Raw genomic sequence first — 19,534 nt, 5'->3', positions numbered from 1 at the left:
GGAGAATGTGGCATCAAGGGCTGTGGGCTAAATGGACAAAGCATTAAATAACCTTTAATTTTCCTTCCATGCTTTTCAGACGTCGGTGTAAACTAGTGCGAACATTTAGACAGGTGCCTGACTCCCTGTTTTCCAAACACAGGTGGATAAACAAACATTTAAGTGGTGTGCTTTTTGCTCGAGCTGAAGGTAGCTGGATCCTTTCTCACCTTCAAGCAACCAAATGTTGTAAAGACTACCTCCCTCTTCAACAAAATACCTCATGTTACACACCAGTTTTTATTCTAGTTAATAGGGAATAAAGATGTTTAAACACACTGGCTATGGTATGCGCAGTCTAATAAACTGGACTAATAATGGTTTTCCTAGCACCACAAAACGTCACATTTTTGAATGCCGTCCAATATTGAGCTATGTGAAGCAGGACAGAGGACATGACCGATCTGTGTTGGGAAGTGCTTCCCTTTCACAATTAGCCTAGTGAGCTTCTTTATGCCTGCTTCTCTACCATGCTATATTGTCCTTTATTCCAAATACGTACTGTTACATTCTGATTTATCCTCACAGAGGAGAAGTGCCCACACAAGGGAAAGTTAGAGGAATGTCTGGCAATATATTCCTTGTTATCCTTTCTAAAGATTCTGGTAACTGTGCCATTACCTCTGGTTCTCAGGGCCTGCAGGTTGCAGCCCCAGGCTCTATCACCCCGAACAACTGGACTTTACCTTCATTCCCACACCCATTTTTGGTACCTGCACCTACACAGGCCAGTCCTCTGGCCTGAAAATCCATCAGGAGAGGTGGGACACTACTTTGAAAACCACGCTTAGTTTCTAAGCAGTAGTTTAAATCAAGCACAAGTATATTATCAAATAGAAAACAAACATTTGAGAAAAGCAGTCTTTTAGACAACTCTGCATTTTTCAGTGGGTGTCAAAGCTGCTATACATTAAAAGTAGCCAATTTCCAGATACTTTGAGACATTAAGTCAGTTTGGGACAGCTCTGCTTAGCTTCAAGAAGTCTACAGGAAAATTGTGCTTGGCAACAGCTCTTTTCTCAGTAACTTTGTGCCTGCTCCTAGGGGATATTTCTACCACTTCATCTATTTTCTTTTATATTTACATCTATTTACAGTAAATAGCAGTAGTAAAAAAACAAAAAAAATCACACGCTACTATAACACACCAAATGTATGTTAGTTTCTGGTAGAATATTGGGTGCAATTTTAATTCCTATGCTTCAAATGAAGATTAGTTTTGTGCAACACTGAAACCAGTCAGGCTTCTGTAATGCATTTAGTGCAGGGGTATCTCAACTTCCAGCTCCACCAGTGCAGTGATCAATAACATGGCACATCACTGTTATGCCAGAGCAAGTGACACACGGCCATGTAGCTGCACATTATAATTAACCACTGATTTACAACAGAGAGAGGATAGACTGTTACATTCAATTAACTCACCTTCCTTTCAGCTGACAAGCAGCTGAGTGCTGAACACTTAATATACTTTTTTGCAAATTTCCTACTCCACAAGCATTATAATTGCTGTAATTAGCACCGATCAACCATGACAGCAGAACTATCATTTCAACTGTACAATGCAGCAGCTTATAAGAAGTTAGGATTTATCAGTTTTATTAAGTAGCTAAGCAGCATTTCTCTTTTATCATACATGCTCATATAGTATTATGTAGTTTTTTTCAGGTACTTTCAGGTAGTTCAGTCACCTTCTATATAACTCAACGGAAAAAGAAAAATTCTCCAAGAAATACGAATTGGGATGAATTCCCCTGTTGGCACTCACAGGCAGAGCGGTACATGGAAAGTGGTCCGGGGGCTCCAGGTTTGCTGTTGAATGCAAGTCTGTATTTTCTGTCACGCTGTTGCTTTTCCTACAGACTGTGTATTAGTCAGTATCTCTGCTGCACGAGTGGTCTGTTAGTCTTGCTACAGAAACTCCTTGCATTAGTAAAAAGGAAAAACCTTCTAAGTCGTGTCACACTGGCCAAGCCAGTGAGACAATCGACAATTTTTCAAATTGGAATCTCTCGTGGAGTCAGATGTGCAGCTCGGTCTTACTCCGGGTGGACAGATGAGCTACGCCACACCACATGGACAGCTTTGTTCCTCCGCTGCACCAGACCTGCCGTTTCCATGTACCTCATGAACCACAGGCTCCTCATTCTCCTCTTTGATAGATATCTGTCAATCTTGAGAGGTCTTCACAGCTTCCAACCCTCCATCCTTATTGACTCCTCTTTCACACCTTGTCAGGCTAGATCTGACCAAGGGCTGCAGCCTTTGCATTGTCTCTTCCATGAACTGCCTCAAATATCCAGCTGATAGCACAAAATCTTTTATTAAAAGTTTCCTCCAGTTTAAATGTCACCTCAATAGCCAGACTAGTGGCCACCCCCTTTAGGAAAGTAAAAAAACTCCTCAGATCACTCCTTGTCTGTCCTCCTTCTCTTCAACCCTCTGACAGAAACAGCCCAGAAGCTTGTGACACTTTGGGTTCAGGTACCCCTCATGCATCTCTTGACACCAAAGCATGGCAAGAAAATCATCAATGGCTAAACCTGTGGCACAGAGCACTGCTGCGAGTTCCACCCACAAATAGCATCATTGTCCTGTGTCTGTCACTGTGGTAGTGCCAGCGCTCAGGTTCCTCGCCAAGAAGGAAACAGAGGCACAAGTTTCAGGTGGAGGGAGGGAAGGGGCAGAACACGGTAGCACAAGCCCTGTCCAGTGGGAGGATCCCTGTCCCTGGGGGCAGGTGGGAGCCATGGGGGAAGATGTTTGCTCCAAAATTTCCCCCTGCTCTGGTGAACTCCCAGCTTTATGCCTCTTTCATTGTGTGTGGCTTCTTCATTCATTCAAACCTGCCTGCGGAGACAGGCAGAGCAGAAGCACACTAGACATTCTGAACTGCTTTTCAAGCTTCTGCTTCAGTCTCCCATTCACCTGTTTTCCCACAGCTTGGTACAAAGTGTGCTTTATACAACGTGTTCCTCCTTTCAAGCATGAAACAAAACTGTCCCTCAGTGTTCGTGCTGTACAGCACCTGCTCTTATTAAGAGTAGGAAGGAATAATTACAGGGATTATGAATGTGGTACTGAACATCCAGGCATATTAAAGCTGTTCTATATCTCAAGATGGAACAAAGATTCTTCCACCTAAGTCACTACTCTTCTGACTGAAATTAAATTATGGCATCAAATGCCTTATAAGTGGATCTACCAAGTAAATAATTCTGTTGGTGTATTTAAGAAATTACTCATCTCACCATTACCAAGATGCTTCACTGAGCTGGAGAAGACTTGAACACCTGGAACACAGTCAGGTTGATGCTAGATTTAAGGGCAACACTTCTGTAGCAGGGCTTCCTACACTGGTAGCAGGAAAAAGTTTTCACAGATGATAACCAGAGTTCAAAGTTATGAATTTGACATGGTCTGTGAGGCAGTCAAGAAGCTCCTTCCCAGGCTGAAGAGTTAAGAACCAAGCCTCAGATTTGTCAGATGATTCAGCTAGAGCTTAACAAGTACCGCAGTTATAAGAATGCTTTAACAACCTTGCTGCTATTCTACCTTTAAATCCAAAAGCTGCTAAAGCTACTACACAATTTTAAATGAGATCCTGAACAAAGAATGGCAGAAACAGGAATGCTATAAAAAGATTTGTGCTCTGGTTCTTTTCTTCTTCCCCGCTTTAGACATTTTAAAATGTAACTGCTTTGTTATTACTCAAAGAATCCAAACAGATACAATTCGAATTGTAGCTCCCAGCACCTGTCCCCATTATTTCAAGCAGATCTTTACATCCTGGCCAACAGAACTACTGAACCAGATCTGCTCTTCCTAGACGTCTGCCTGCTTGTGAGGCTTTCGGTACAAATAGGGCAGCTGCTGACATTCGGAGCTGTGCTGAAGTGACTGATGTGACACTAAAGCTTATTTAGACTTTATGCAGCAAGGAGGGGGATGTGTGGATTCAGGTCAGTGGGAGCAGCAAGGAGGCAGCAGCGCTAAGCTGGTCGCTCAGGATGAGAAGCGAGAGACAGAATGAACCCTTTCCAAGTGTCAGAGAGGATCTCCCTGTTTCAGGATGTGCTTAACCAGTTTGACAGTGCTCTTTCTCCAGTCAGTACAGGGGGAGCTGAATTTAGTAGCTTAGATAAATAGCTGTTGAATTGGTTTTCTTTAATTGTTGAAATGAGTAATGTAAATCCCAGTGAACTAAGCAGTAAACAATCTTCTGGGGAATATCCATGCTGTTACCTTTTGAAAGTCTTTCCATTTTGTGATTTATTACAGCAGGTTTCTCAAACATCAACATTTTAGGGGTAGGACAGTCTGCTGAAAGCTGACATTTGGTATGACAGTTGGCTTGCACTTCATTCCAAAGTGGTTTTGTATATAATGTTATCCCAATTCAATTTTTCAATCTGAATTATTTGCAAAGTCTGAACTGCAGGTTATTAACAATAATGAAACCACAACGCATTTTAAAAGCAAACACAAACAATATGAATAGTGTGATTTTCTTTTGACATATTTAAGGAATAAATGCAAGATTCTTTACCATTCATATTCAAATCAGTTTGCTCTTGGCAGATAATAGCACAAGGAAAATACTCCAGTGAGAGCACAACTGTTTAGTACCCAGCGGTAATATGTTTATTTTAGATGGTATCATAGGTCATCGACATCAGTCCTGCTGCAGGTCTTTGCCAGCTCCAACAGTCTCCCCAACAGTTCTACAACCACCATACCTTGACTAGCTGAAGAGGAAACCATGTACATGTGTATATATGCATAAATGTATATACACCCACATATATAACTTATGTTTTTATATGTATGTTTTAAATTAGTCCCTATTCTGTTCCTACTTCGATAGGAATTAAAAATTACGTTCAAGTTGCACACTCAAGCAAAGTATCTTTTCAGAAGAAGCACAGAACGTTCATTCTTTATTTCAGTTCACTATTTGTATTGCGGAAATATCAGAAAAATCACACCCACGCTGAGGACTCCTTGTGCCAATGCCTGACTCTCCTTCATTTACTTTGTTCATCTACTTTATTGTGTGTTGTGGAGGTAAAAGCTGATATTCCTTCTCACCTCCTCTGAAATCTGTCCCGTCACACTAGAAAAATCCACCATCATAGTCCAGGCCAGGAGACTCTGCACAGGGGACTGCCAGTACTAGTCAGCACTAATGACAAGAACAACCAGGCAGCTTGTCACAAGTATGGTGTGACTCAGGCCAACTTCCACAAGTCTTTCCGCACCATTAAATTTCAGTATTGTCCCAGCACATTTAGAGTAACAGGTGATTAAACACAACCTCATTTTAGGGATCAAGTTAATGAAGCGAGCACTGTGCAATGTAAAGGCTTGTTTCACAAAGGCTTCTGGAGTCACAGTGACATTTTTCCCCACTATCCCGAATTAGCAGACATATTTATTACCTGGCAGCTGTGGGTTGGGAGAAAACCCCCATACTGAAGTCATCTTTAATACAGAGCTAGATTAACATAAAACATGAAAAAATAATTATTGCAAGCTTAATGCAGGCAAGTAACTGTAAAGTCTGTAGAAACAAATGTAATTTTTGTAACTGGTTACTAATGGTTTTAATTACCTTCAAACCTTCTTCTTACTGCGAGTCATCCAGCGGTGTCTCAGGTCCTCTCAGCCTCCATTCAGGGCTGTACTTCGGGATACCATTACTTTCTTTTGTATTCCCTACCACATTTGGGGAAGTGAGGAAGTATTCAAATTCACATGGTCTTTCACTATCAATAACACTTGCAACCTGAAAACATCTAAGAGCTTGTTCTAAGCATGGCCTTTTACCCACTGTAACTGAAATAGCAGGACAATCACAGCACCAAGACTAATTTGGACCCTTTGGAAAAGAAATGTTTTTTCACTTATTTAGATAAAATATCAATAATCTGAGATTTCCGTTTTCACTCATTTATAAATTGAGTTCTGCTCATTCAAAAGAATAGGTTTAAGATTGACATTTGAGCTTAAAAAAAAAAAGAAAATGCACAGTCTACCCAAAACACAAGTTCTCCCACTGCTGCCACCTACAGCAGCTCTTCCATTCATCCAGATTTCTCTACAGTATTGCATCAGAGACTGCATTTGTGAGGGGAGAGGAAAGAAGGAAAGAAACCTTGAATAAAACTCAAGATCACAACCATGGACCTACAGAAGAACAGAACTTGTTGCTCAGGGAATCTGCTCAGCAGCCATCCATGGGAGACCACCCTAGAGAGAAGAGAGGCCCAGGAGAGCTGGTTGATGTTCAAAAACCACCTCTTCCAGGCTCAAGAATGGTCCACCCCAACACAGGGGAGATTAAGAAGAATCTGCAAGAGGCATGGAAGCATGGACAAAGAGCTCTCGACTAAAACATGAAGTGTACAAGAGGGGGAAGCAAGAGCAGGGGACCCAGGTGGATTAGAGAGGCACTACGCAAGCGCACACAGATGGAGTTAGGAAAGCCAAAGCCCAAATTAAGTGGAATCTGGCAAGGGAGGTGAAAGACAGCAACAAAAACATTAGCAGACACATCATCAGCAACAGGAAGAGTAGGGGAAAATAGGGCTCCATGGCTGGGTGGGGCAGAGGACCTGCTGACAAGGGATATGGAAAAGGCCAAGGTGCTGCCTTTACCAGCAAGAGCAGCCCTCAGGAATCCCAGGCCTCTGAGCACAGGACATGGCCTCAGTCTCCAGGCTCAAAGGGCTGTGACCAGTGGCACAAAGCCCAGCTGGAAGGCCTGGCCTTACTGGTGTATGCCAGGGGTCAATACCCAGGCCAGGAACATCTAACATCTTCATTAATGAAGACAGATGATGGGACAGAGCTCACCCTCAGCACGTTTGCAGATAACGCAAACCCAAGAGGAAAGGTCGATACAGGCACAAGACATGAGCCGACATGTGAATCTCAGGAAGTTCACAGGCCAACACCAAGCCCTGCCCCTGGGGACAAACCCCCCAGGCACCAGCACACACAGGGGTCAGATGGCTGGAAAGCAGCTTTGCAGAAAAAGCCCTGGAGGTCTTCATGAACAAGGGGAACATGGGCCAGCAACACAGAGCCTCGCAGCAAAGATGCCCAACAAGCCCCAGCTCACACACATGCAGTGAAGATTGCTGGATAGAAGATCTAATAATAAAGAAATAATGCAGATAATGGCTCTGTATCAAACCAGTGTCTTAAGACCATCAAAACTACCCACGTATTGCAACATTACTGACAGGACAGACACCTACTTCTACCATCAACAAGTTTACACATCCATCTGCTTGAACTCACCTTCCTCCTTTCAGTCAGTGTTTCTCAGACAAGTGGTTTAGGCACAGTGTCTTACCTGACAAGGCTGAATTTGCAAAGCCAACACTGTAAAATGGGTATTTAGCAGATTTTAAGTATTGTGGTCAACCTTACTGTGACTTCTAGATATGTACAATGAAAGCTGAACAAATATGTTATGTGTATTTCAACAAAGCCTATAAAGAAACAGCAAAATTTTCTGCTGTATGAAGTACTTACAAAAGCATGACTTCAAAAAAAGCCCAGTTTATTTTACTGCCCAAATTATTAAACACTAAACAAGATAACCTTGTAGTTCATACATTAGGAATGTAAGTTTTCATGTACAATTAAGAGAACACTTCACTGTAAAAAAGGTGGAATCCTGCATTACTAAAACACAGAACAGTGTCACACAATGAACTGAAGAATGTGAGAAAGTGCGGTGCACTTTTAAGCTCAGGCTCTCAGGTGGAGACAAACTTCTACAGACTGACACAGCTATTCCACAGACTGGTGAACATTAAGAAATGTACACATCTAGTCCGCAGTCTTAGAAGTAGAATTATATAAAAACAAAAGGCAATATATTACACACCTATATACAGCACTGTAAGTCTTAAACACTGACAAAAAGTATCAGACATAATAATCGCGAAATTTCTAGAGTCCTCATAGAAATCAGAAGAGACTTCCTCAGAGATGTGTGGCTAAAATCGGTACATATTTCTGTACCTATCTGTCTGGTATTCAAAGCAATTCAAGAACACGTCACACCCTTCAGGAATGTCATTGCACTTCTGCAGCAAGTGGCTGGAGGCCATATGCTTTTTGCACAAATGTTTTAGACTCTCACAACAAAAACAATTCTCTTCAGGTTCTACACAGTTTTGAAAATGTTGCTGCTCAAAGCCATCATTGGAAACAGTGCCCTTTTTTTTAGAACAGGTCAGTTTTAAGGGTGAGCATCAAAATAATTTCCCATATTATGACTTGAGATGATTCATAACATTTTTCCTGCAGAATGTTGCAGCCGTGTATGATGTTTGGAGCATATTTATCAGAAGTACCCACTCCCGGGCAGACTACAATATGGGATGTCTTAACAGGTTTTCCTTACACTGTTAGAAGACCCCTACTTCTTTAATATACATTTTTCATTCATCAGTCTAAAGTGATAATGCTCAAAACCCAAGAGCTTGACAATTTTAGAAATATTGTGAAAGAAATAATATATCTGCTTCCTGCCCTACTACTTCCTCCCTTTCCACCCCCAGTACTGCACATGGTATCTGGACAACAAATAATTCTGCCCTCCCCCTCCCTGTTCTGGTGGGTTTTTTGCAGTGTGGGCTTTTTCTGTTGTTTTTTCTTTCCAGTTTTAAGAAAAGAAAGAAGCACAACAGAAAGTTTGATTACTCACATCAGGAAAGAAATTCTTTAGACTCAATCAGTATCAAGGTGTGATGTCAGTTCACAAAAAACACACTCATTGTGTAAGTTGCTCCAGAGACCAATACATACATATTTATATGAAGCCACATAGATATAGAAACAGGAGTCTCTAGTTCAAAGAACCTTTACTTCTATCATTTTCTCAGAAAAAGTATGAAGCTTTATGTAATTTTATTTGTACCAACATTAGTCAAAGTCTCGGGTTCCAGTCAGACCACAGTATAGAATAGTTAGCTGGATAAACTAACTTTACCTTAACATAGATTCACTTGTAGCCAACAGTATTGTAAACATTATGTCACAGATCTACATTTTATGCTGGTTTAGATACATCAAAATTCTAATTATTTATAGGTCAAGTGACTAAATCTTGCCAGTATAATAAACACCTTTTATACCAACACCCACTTGAAAAAGCATATACTGTGGAGACAACTGAAACACTAATGGACTAAATTAACCAAAACAAAACCAGTAGAATTACTTAAAAATTCTAGTTAGTCAATGTGAAACAGATGTGCCGTCTAACGCATATTGCAGAAAAACCTATAGAAAAAAAGGTAAAATTTTCTGCTGTACAAAGTTTTTTACAAAAACATACAACTTCAAAGAACCAGTTTATTTCACTGGCCAAAGTATTACACATAGAACAAGACAAACTTGTAGTTTATACATTAGGAATGTAAGTTTTCATGTACAATTAAGAGAACACTTCACTGTAAAAAAGGTGAAATACCACGTTACAAGGAATAGAAGTGTCACACAACAAACTGAAGAATGTGACGAAGTGTGGCACATTCATTTAAACACAGGTTCTCAGGTGAAGACAAACTTCTACAGACTGACGTAGCTATTCCACAGACTCTGGTGAATATTAAGAAATGTACACATCTAGTCTGCAGTCTTAGAAGTAGAATTATACAACTGACTTATCTCTACCAACTATTTCTCCTCAACTCTCTTCATTAATTAACCAGCTTATTAATTTCTATGAACCTGAATAATGTTAGCTGCTTAAAAGTTATTTGTGCTTCAGTTTAAGTCAAAAAGGGCTATCTAAACTTTTCTGCAGGTAAACAGGAAAGTCTACCAGAATTTTAGTGTTTGTTCCGTTACCAGGTTCTTGACAACAAGGGATCACTTGCTGCAGAAACCTGGACAGCTGGGAATGACTATTTCTTCTATTTCCCCATTCATAATAATACATTGTCTGTTTAGCAGCTAGTCACTGCTCTGGAGTGGTTTTGTCAGCTATTGCTTCTCCAAATTTCTGCATAATCAGTTTTAATGTCTATTTTTAATTAAAATCTTCATGTTATAAAAGTTGCTATCAAACAAGGTCACCAAACTAACCAAAGGTTAAAGGTTAAGTAACTTTGAACAGGCTGCTGGTTTAGAATATTAAACTAGAAAAATAGTGGATATAAAAGACTAGCAATTAGAGCACTAGTTACATTTACATTACAGTTTCCCTTTGTGCTTGCAAGTTACTGAAGTACACATCCTTTGGTAGTATTCTCTTAGTCCCAAGTAAGAAGTTCATGTTAAACACATTCACACTCCTGATTTTCTTGAGTCAGTGCAAAGGGCTCATAACCTCATTTTATACATAGCGTTGTTACATAAGCACAGCTCTTCTCCATAAATAATAAAAATACTGATGACAGCGACTTTTCAATTAGTAGCTTTGTGCCTGATATTTAAGAATCTGAAAGACAGAGACTGTCACACAATTTATAAGTCTAAGGAGCAACTGATAACAACTGATAAGAACTCCCATTCACAAGTACTGCTGCTGTGTGACTTTTGGCCCAGTTTCAAAGACTTACAGAAAACCAAAACTGTGTCTGTAATTCAGATTCATACAGGTGGCATGAAGAACAACATTGCAACATGTACTAACTACCATTACAAAACCCGCCAAAACATCAAACACTGAACTGATGCTTCTAGTTTTAACCTTACATGTAAGCACAGCTTTCTCACAGGTAACATAAGAGGATGTTTATGTTCTTACAATGCTGTTCCACAATTTCATGCCCATACTGCAAGATTCCTCTTAAATAAAAGTACTTGCAGTTTTGCCTACATCAAGCAGTAGTGAAAAAGCAGGTTCTGGGCAAGAGGCTCTATTTGTTCCCACACTGTGCACTTGTAAAAAGCCACATCTCAGACAGTGGCTAAATAACCAATCAGTGCTTGTTAAACTGGTGAAGTTGGAAACTTCACATGAAGCCATAAGCAATCAGGTGTATAAATACAGTAAGTCAAGAAGAAACTTGATGAAGTTGATGCAGAATGATTACAACTGTTGTCTATTCACTAATACTGTCAAATGTGAGCCAAATAAGAATTGATGGGCTTGACATTCAAGAAGAAAATGTGTAGCACATTAAGAAGCCTCATGTACCAGTGTACCAACATCAGCATAAACCCTCAATGTTTTATTTTTCATACTTGTCAATTTACAGTATCAATCTGTTGACAAAGTTATGCTAATACTAGGAGGTCGCTGCTGATTAGGTTGTTTGCTTAAAATTGGAAGATCTGTTCTTTCTGTTCCATATACTAGTTTTTCCTCTTGAAGGCTGCAAGCTGAAAACCTGTTTGCCTCTGTACCAGACACACCGCCACGATTATTTGGAACTGTGACACCACTGACCTGTTCAAAGGATTTACTAAACACAGTAGTGGTCGTTCTGGCCAGACTATGGCTGCCAGGCTTAGGCAGGGACTGGCTAGTTGTCAGTGTCAGTCTTTTCAGAGAGACCAGCTCTAGATTCTCACTCATGGCTCTCTGAGTTTGTTTTCGTGACAAGTGTTCTCTGCAGGTTTCTCCTTCTTTTTCTTTGCCTCCAGCTTTGTTTCCTCCAGACCTTCGTTGGCTCTTCCCTAACAGGTTCTTACTGCTCGTGTTGCTGCTGTTAGATAGGGCAGATTGACTTGTACTTGAAGTAGCCCTAGAGTAAAACCCTTCATCAGTTTCAGATATTTCTATCAGTTCATCTTGAATTGCTAAATCGGTATTACCTGCATGGTAGAAAAAGAAATAGTAAATTAGCAATTGACTTTCTCACATTTATTCATTTTATGTATTGCTAGATTTTCATATTTACAAGCATGAAGCCATAAAGCAACAGAATGAAGAAGACTAAACACTTACCTATTGCATTATATTTTGGAATTAAGGTTCATTAGGATATAAAGTTACAGCAAATAGTGCTGCATTAACTAGATCAAAGAGCATGCCCACAATCTCATTTTGCAGTGATTTTGAAAATAAAAATGCAGTCTTGTTAATTCATGCAGGAGATTAGAAACTTACAGATTATAAGATACCACACAGAAGAAAGAAAGTGTAAATCTTATTTTGAGCAAGTGCTCCAACACATGATCTTGTAAAGCTCGTTGATTATAAAGGTATGTGATCAATGCCCCAGGACACCCAATAAAGCACCTGCCCATTTAGCAACCCAAGAATGCTTTAGGACTGAAAGGTCACCTTCTGCATCACAGGTCTGGTGATACAAGTTGGAAACTCAAGCACAACATGAGATCTCCAGTATACCATGAAAGGTGGAATTTGGTAAATCTGAGGTACACAGTGAGATACTTTTCACATCCATTTTGATGGATTCTTCATACCATTGATCACCCAATAAATATGCCTAACAGACTCAAAGGTATGTTGAGTCTCACAGCGTATTTTCTCCAGATTAAATGAATCTACTTGTACATATGTAGCCATTGTCTGTGGCACAGACAGAGCTGTGTGCAATACATGCATTTGTGTTATTACACATGCAAATATATTAACTGCATACTTTAATTCTCCAAACATGCAGCAGCGACCCTTTCAATCAACAGTGATACCTTCGAGTGCAGCTACAAGTGCTCTGCTAAAACTGCACTCTGCCAGATGAGTTTAATCCATCCTCCATCATTTTTCTTACAGATTTTTGCCTCCTGATTTCTGGCATGCCTTTGCTGTCAGTTCTAGGATCTGTAGCTGTCTCCTGTACTCCCTGTAAATGCTGAACATCATTCTCTGCTAGTGCTCTGCTCTTTTCCCCATTCCCGGTCCTCTCTCCAGCCACACTTGTGACACTAATCTCAGGTATGATAAAGTTGCCCAATTCAGTAGCATCATTACCATTCTCTGGTTGTTCTAGAATTAAAGATGGATAAGAAAAAAAAAAAAAGTCTGAAACAAAACATGAAACAAAAGCCAATACCATACAGATGACTAAAGCATTATGAATTAAAGCAGATGTTCACACATTAACCTCTTGTTAATTAGCAACATTAGCAAGTATGGAATTTTGCTTTATTTTTAAACTGCAGGCTTCAATCTTCAAATTATTGGCCTGCACCCACATACTGGAAAAAAACATGTTTAATCCTTCAAAACTGAAATTTCTGAGGATTGTGAAACAAACATTCAGAGAATAACAGAAATCAAAGAACTCTCCATAATTCACTTTTACAAATATATTATCTGGATCATCGTGCTGAAGTAAAACTTTTTCTTGCAATGAAATAGCATATCAATTTCATTTGTTATCAAGACAGACTAGAAATTCTACACATACAGTGTCATGATGCTGCACAGTGGTCAGCCCAAAAACTTAGAACAACTAAGCCAGCTCAAGCACACTTTGACTTCCATTTTCTTTTCCTGCATTTCAAAAAAAAAAAAACAACCACCCTATTTTCAACCAGAAACATATTTACAAGTAGGAAAATTCTCCAGTTACTAAAATCAACTTATTCAGATAAAATCTATGGAATTTTACTGCAGTTTTTACCACTTACTAATATTATAACATAAATGTTGATTTTCTCAGCCTTTCTAAGCTTCTTGTATGAGCTTGTAACTACATTGGTTTGGAATGAACTTATTTGTGTCACATAATTCAGTTACTAAGTATAGTTGAGAAAACAGGGATGAAGCAGCTGAGGGGATGGGAAGCACCAAAACTTTCCACAGCACTGGGGGTAAAAAAAAAAAAAAGGCAAAACCCAATGCAGCTTGGTTCTAAGATTACTTCTTTTCATCTGAGTCATCAACAGCAGATACACAAGTGCTCAGCCTGGCCAAAAAAACTATTTCAAGACAGTCAAAGATTCTTGCAGACATAGCCAAAAATCCCCAAGCAAACAGAAGACTCCACTGCTACTCAGTGTGAGAAAGATGGCTGTGAGTACGAGATTTAATAACGATATTTAGTGAAAAGAATGCTGTAGATTCTAAAAGGTCTTGGTAAAACAAATCCCAGCTCAGAAGATGCCTGCCCACATTAGATGAAGACAGGTTTGACAAGGGTGAACTCTTGAGAGGGAAAAAAGGGAAAATGAGAATTTAAACTTAATGGAAATTTCAAGTACATGCAATGAACAAGTTACAATCCCAGCAGCCTGTCAGCTCCACAGTGTTTTAAGTATTCTCAGTGACTGAAGGTCTTTTTAAAAAGATATTCAAAATTGCTTTATCGGCACTAGCTCTAAAACCACAAAACTGCATTTCGATGACCTGGAGAAGAAAAGAAAGCCATCAGTTGCAGATAGTCACAGCACACCCTCCAGGAGGATGTATACCATGCAAATACGAGTGAAGAAGAGCAAGAACTACACTATATGCTATATAGTTGTTTTACATATATACCATGTGCAAACACTATGGCCACAAACTTGACAAGACTAAAATTGCACTAGAAGTACTGCTCAGAATAAAGCTTAACAGAATCACTGTGGTTTATTCATATCACAGCTCGCTCAGACCTGAGGATTAAGTAAGGACCGCTCAGATGATGCTGCCAGTTTGCTACTGCACAGGACACAAGCTGACAGCACAGATATTTCACTGACAGTACGAAGTCTAAAAGCAGAGGACTTTATGACGAGATGATTTTTCACAGCAGCAGCTCTAATGCTTTTAGCTGGAGGGGACCCTCTCCTCTCCTTTCCCTGGGCCCCACTGAGGACTCTTGTGCAGCTAAAGCGCTGGGTGTTTTGCTGGCATTTGTGCTATCTGCACTTACCAGGACAATGAAATCAGCCTCAGAGCTGGAAGGTTATTCTGGCAGGGACAGACATTACTGTCCACCGGTGTAAGAGCTCTCCCTGACAATGCTCAGTATCAACTAGTCAATGACTAGTGAAAGTATCTATTTAACAATTTGTACTATCCAAACAAAGTGATATGAATAATTGCTGCTATGAGCCACTAACTTCCTGATATTTGGCAGGAAAATCAAGTTAGAACTGTTTCCAAGTGTTACTCCTTCTAACAGTGCTTTCTGCAAAAGTCCTCAGTCATAAGTAACAAAGGAAAAAACTGAGCACCTTGAACTGCAATAGTAATAATAACATATAAAACAATACCACAATCAAAGTATTTTTTTTCCTAAAAACACAGGAGCAGAAAGGTTAGTGAGGAGAGAAGATCAATGCTCTGATTGGCCTCACTGGTCTAATGTTACTAGGGTGAGGTACCTGTGCCTCCCCTATGGCAACCTCTCCCTCCTGCTACCATGCCAGTGCAGCTACAGGCACCTCTTGTCAGCAGAACTTCTTCCCAGGATCCACTGATCTCCACATGCACAAGTCGATTCTGCTGGAAACTTCATTTAGAGCCAGGACACTAGAGAGAGGAGAGGGAGGAACAGACCTTGCTGTCAGTCCCTTCCCCACCCAGAGCAGAAAATCAGGACGTAACCTCATCCAGCTCCAAAGAAAGGAGGCTCAGAGTGCACAGCAGAAATCGGAGGAACAGGGGAAGAATTTTTTGTTACAGATTTTGTATAATAGCAGTACTTACTGTTGTTTGGTGGTGTGCATTTCTAAATGCAATATCACATTTCTAAATGTGATATCAGCACTTTACCCATCACTGCTGCATTCCCATAGCTGTGTAACCATTACCACAATGAACTGGGGAAAAAACCTGAAAAACTTTAGAGTTTTACTCAGCACAATTACATCTAATCTTCTAGTTAAGTGCTATTAAGCTTGTTTAATGAAAGGGAATATGCCTTTCTCTGAGTTTAACATTGAACTGCAGGAGGAAATTAATGAAAAAAATGGGATGCTAGGTATCTCAGCTCCTGTTAATACTGTCTACTAGAACATCTACAGTCTTGTGGCAGGGATAAGACCACACAATCCATGTTCTTCATAGTAGCAACCCCTCCTCATTTTAAAACTTTCACTAATACCTAAACCAAACCTTTCTCTTCTTAGTGCTTGGTTTTGAAGACAATACTGCCTCAAGCTGGACAACTCTGGGGATCTGTCCTTTGAGAAAGAGATATAAATATCCAGTGCACGAGGCAACATAGCAAAAGAGAAAACAAAGGGCACCATTAAATAGTGTAGAGACAAAACCAAATAATTATGTCAGTTTGAAAGTAAATATAAATATGCCCACAGTAGATGAAGGGAAGTGCATTTGGAATCACATTTCTGAATGTTTTGGGTAGTACAACCAATCTTGACAAATGCATTTCATGATTACTCACTAAGAACTGATTCAAAAGATATTTCAATCATAGTTTACCACATTGTTACAGTTGACTACATCATATATCTCAGATTGCACAGGCAAACTGCCTATTGGATTTTAACTCAATTTTAACTACTGCAAGCTCAAGTTGCATTTCTTGCACAATGTTTGCATTTGGAATTATTCCCAAAAGCATTAGCCTTTTATCTCAAAATTAACATTCAGTCCAGACTCCTAAAAAAACAAAAACAAAAAACCCCAGTTTTCCAGAGATTAAAACTGTTTCAAAAAAAAAAAAAAAAAAAAAAGTAAGACAACTCTCTCCAAAAATACTCTAAAATGAATGTTTCTAAACCTTGTGTACTACATGAAAGTCAGTTTCCACAAAGTGGAACAAAATAACACCTTGCACTTCTTCTCTAGCTGATATCTTTGGTTTTGTATTATGTATTGTACCAACATCTGCTTTGCTTTTCTTACTCAGTCTGTTACATCAGAGTATTTCACTTACATGCGTTACCTCTACACACAGGAGTTTTTCCCCAGCAACCGTTTTATGGGGCTGCTCAGCAGATTTTACATTAATAAGGAAAGCATTGCTAGGACTTGCTTTCATTTTTGTCCTACTTTCAGTAAACACTTTAATGAGTGGTTATTTATGTCCCTTACACACTGTATGATTTTTCTGGTTTTCTTCTATTTTTGAACGGAAATGGAGATGCCATTCAGGGCTTGTTTTTAAAACACGAATGCTACAAAAACTAATGCCAGACAGAGGAGCTAGTGCTCCTCTTTTTAAAGCTTCATGACTGATAGGCAATCCCATTCAACAGCCCTAAATAATTTGTTGGCAAGTGGTGGCTAGTGTCAGCTGACTCTATAAATACTATCATTTTGTGATTACATGGATCCATTTTGCAAATGACCTTCACCTTTAGTATATCTAAAGTACCTGCCTTAGAAGTCCAAATTTACAATACAATTTGATTATTTAAAAAGTCCTTCTAAGTGACAGTTCTAATAAACTACCTCTCAGCTGTCTCCTCTAGCTTCCTAATACATTTGTACAACTCTTTTTTATCATGCTGAAGCACGAAAATAAAACTCCCAAATACATTTTTTCCCCCTTACACTGTGGGAAAAAGAACCACGGTCAGGAGGTACAAGGTCTGTCACCTGATTTCACCAATTCAAGTATTTATTTTAATTCAAGCAAGCATCTGTAAGCACAGGCCTCACTCTTGCTGCATGCTGACCCTGAAGATCTACTCCATATCCTTCTTTCATAAGGCAGCTTAACCACCAATGTGTATCATTGCTGCTCTGTGGTTGTTTCAAGGTCATCTTCTACCAGCATATTTATAAATAACTTTCTCAACACTTTCCTGAATTACCTCTTGGTCCTTTACAATTAAACTTGGCAATATTTTTCTAACCAAACTGTCCATATGCTACCAAGAGCTCATGCAGTACACATCATACCAATTTTTTTATGATACCATTTCAAAATCTTTATTGAACCTATTAAAAGAGCACTCTTGTCTACGCTCACTTGCTTGGTCTGTCATCAGAATTACAAGCCCAGCAGAACAGGCCATTGCCAGTTTTGATAGCTGGTCCAGTGTCTTTTTCCTTATCTGAAGATAGTAGAAGTGGAATATAATGCTTCTCCTTTTGCAGTACATTCAGCATCATTTTTCTACTTCTAAGCCCAGACCTATGTTCTACTTTGTGGAAGACCTTATATTGGTTTGCCCAAATGTGCTGGTTTTGGCTGGGATAGAGTTTATTTACTTCATAGTTAACTAGCATGGGGCTATGTTTGGGATTTGTGCTGAAAAGAGTGTTGATAACACAGGGATGTTTTTCTTATTGCTGAGCGATGCTTACACAGAGTCAAGGTCTTTTCTGCTTCTCACCCCACCCCACCAATGAGTAGGCTGGGGGTACACAAGAAGTTGGGAGGAGACAAATCTGGGACAGCTGACCCCAGCTGACCAAAGGGATATTCCAGACCATACGACATCATGCTCAGCATAGAAAGCTGGGGAGAGAAGAAAGAAGGGGAGGACATTTGGAGTGATGGTATATGTCTTCCCAAGTAACAGTTACGCGTGATGGAGCCCAGTTTTCCTGGAGATGGCTACACAACTGCCTGCCCATGGGAAGCAGTGAATGAATCCCTTGTTTTGCTTTGCTTGTGTGCATGGCTTTTGCTTTACCTATTAAACTGTTCTTATCTCAACCCACAAGTTCTTAACTTTTACTCTTCTGATTCCCCCATCCCTCTGGCAAGTGAGTGAGTAAATGGGTGTGCAGTGCTTAGTTGCTGACCGGGCTTAAACCATGACACCAAACCATAATAATTTATCCCTCTACCCTTAAAACCGATTTTTATTTAAGTAATTTAAGACAGATGAGGCTCTGCAGTAAAGTTGTTAAATATTTCCTTTGTTTCAGGTACTATACACTATTTTTCAGAAGAAAACAGGAACATTGGCCTCTTTAAAGAATCACCAACTTTGTACAGCTACCTTTAACAAAAATGTTTTGTGGGTTTATCTGTTTGTTTTGGTTGTTAACATGATTAAGGAAATAAAGAACATACTTCATCTGAACTGCATTAAGATTCTCATTCACCAGATAAGAAAATATCCTCCAAACTGCCACTTGTTTACTAACAATGAAGATGTATAATAGGACAATTCTCAATATTACTTTAAATACATGTAAAAAGCTGAAAAATCATTGCAAAATGGGTTTCTTACCATGCCTTTTCCATCTATGCCCTCGGATAGACATGCTAGTAACAGCATTTCTTGATATTCTGGATGAAGTAGGTGTAATTTCAACTTGAATGCACCTTGTACCTTCTTTACTAGATTTCATGGCACCCTGAGGCAGTGAAGCTTTTATTGCATTAGCAACCTAGAACAGTAAAGATGCAGTTAAGTTCTTAACATGAAAATCCAAATTTTACAAGAATTCTGACAGGGGATTCTTCTTGCTCCAAGAATAATATCGTGTATAGTTTCAGATTAAGGTCAAAAAGCACCCTAGCTTTTTGCATGGGTTATAAAGAATGCTGGTTGCAATTACCTCTCAGAATGAAGTTACATTCAATATGTGCCACTGTGTTTTAAACAGTTTCCAGTTTAAAGTTGTGGCTATCACTTAACATGAACTGCAGAGTGCCTCTGCACTATCATCTATGCTTTCAAGTCTTAGAAT

At 39.5% G+C, this 19,534-nt stretch overlaps 1 protein-coding gene across 8 annotated transcripts in view; it reads right to left on the bottom strand.

Annotated features, from left to right (window-relative positions):
- Nucleotides 1-8,907: 8,907 nt before the first annotated feature.
- The window catches only part of HYCC1 (hyccin PI4KA lipid kinase complex subunit 1), a 47,151-nt gene continuing 36,524 nt past the window's right edge, over nt 8,908-19,534 (bottom strand). For 6 of the 8 annotated variants that reach the window (XM_065832491.2, XM_071805042.1, XM_071805041.1 and 3 more), the window contains 2 exons: nt 19,072-19,231; nt 8,908-11,829 (listed from right to left, as the gene is read on the bottom strand). In XM_065832491.2, coding sequence (XP_065688563.1) covers nt 11,273-11,829; nt 19,072-19,231 — 717 coding nt within the window. In that variant the 3' untranslated portion in view covers nt 8,908-11,272. Of the gene's footprint in view, nt 11,830-12,672; nt 12,968-19,071; nt 19,232-19,534 lie in introns of all 8 variants that reach the window. The other 2 variants (XM_065832490.2, XM_065832489.1) reach the window with 2 other exon arrangements.

The sequence above is a fragment of the Patagioenas fasciata genome, chromosome 2 (genome assembly GCF_037038585.1).
Source record: "Patagioenas fasciata isolate bPatFas1 chromosome 2, bPatFas1.hap1, whole genome shotgun sequence".
In the NCBI taxonomy this organism is placed as follows: Eukaryota; Metazoa; Chordata; class Aves; order Columbiformes; family Columbidae; genus Patagioenas; species Patagioenas fasciata.
This window is presented reverse-complemented; position numbering and strand designations above follow the sequence as displayed.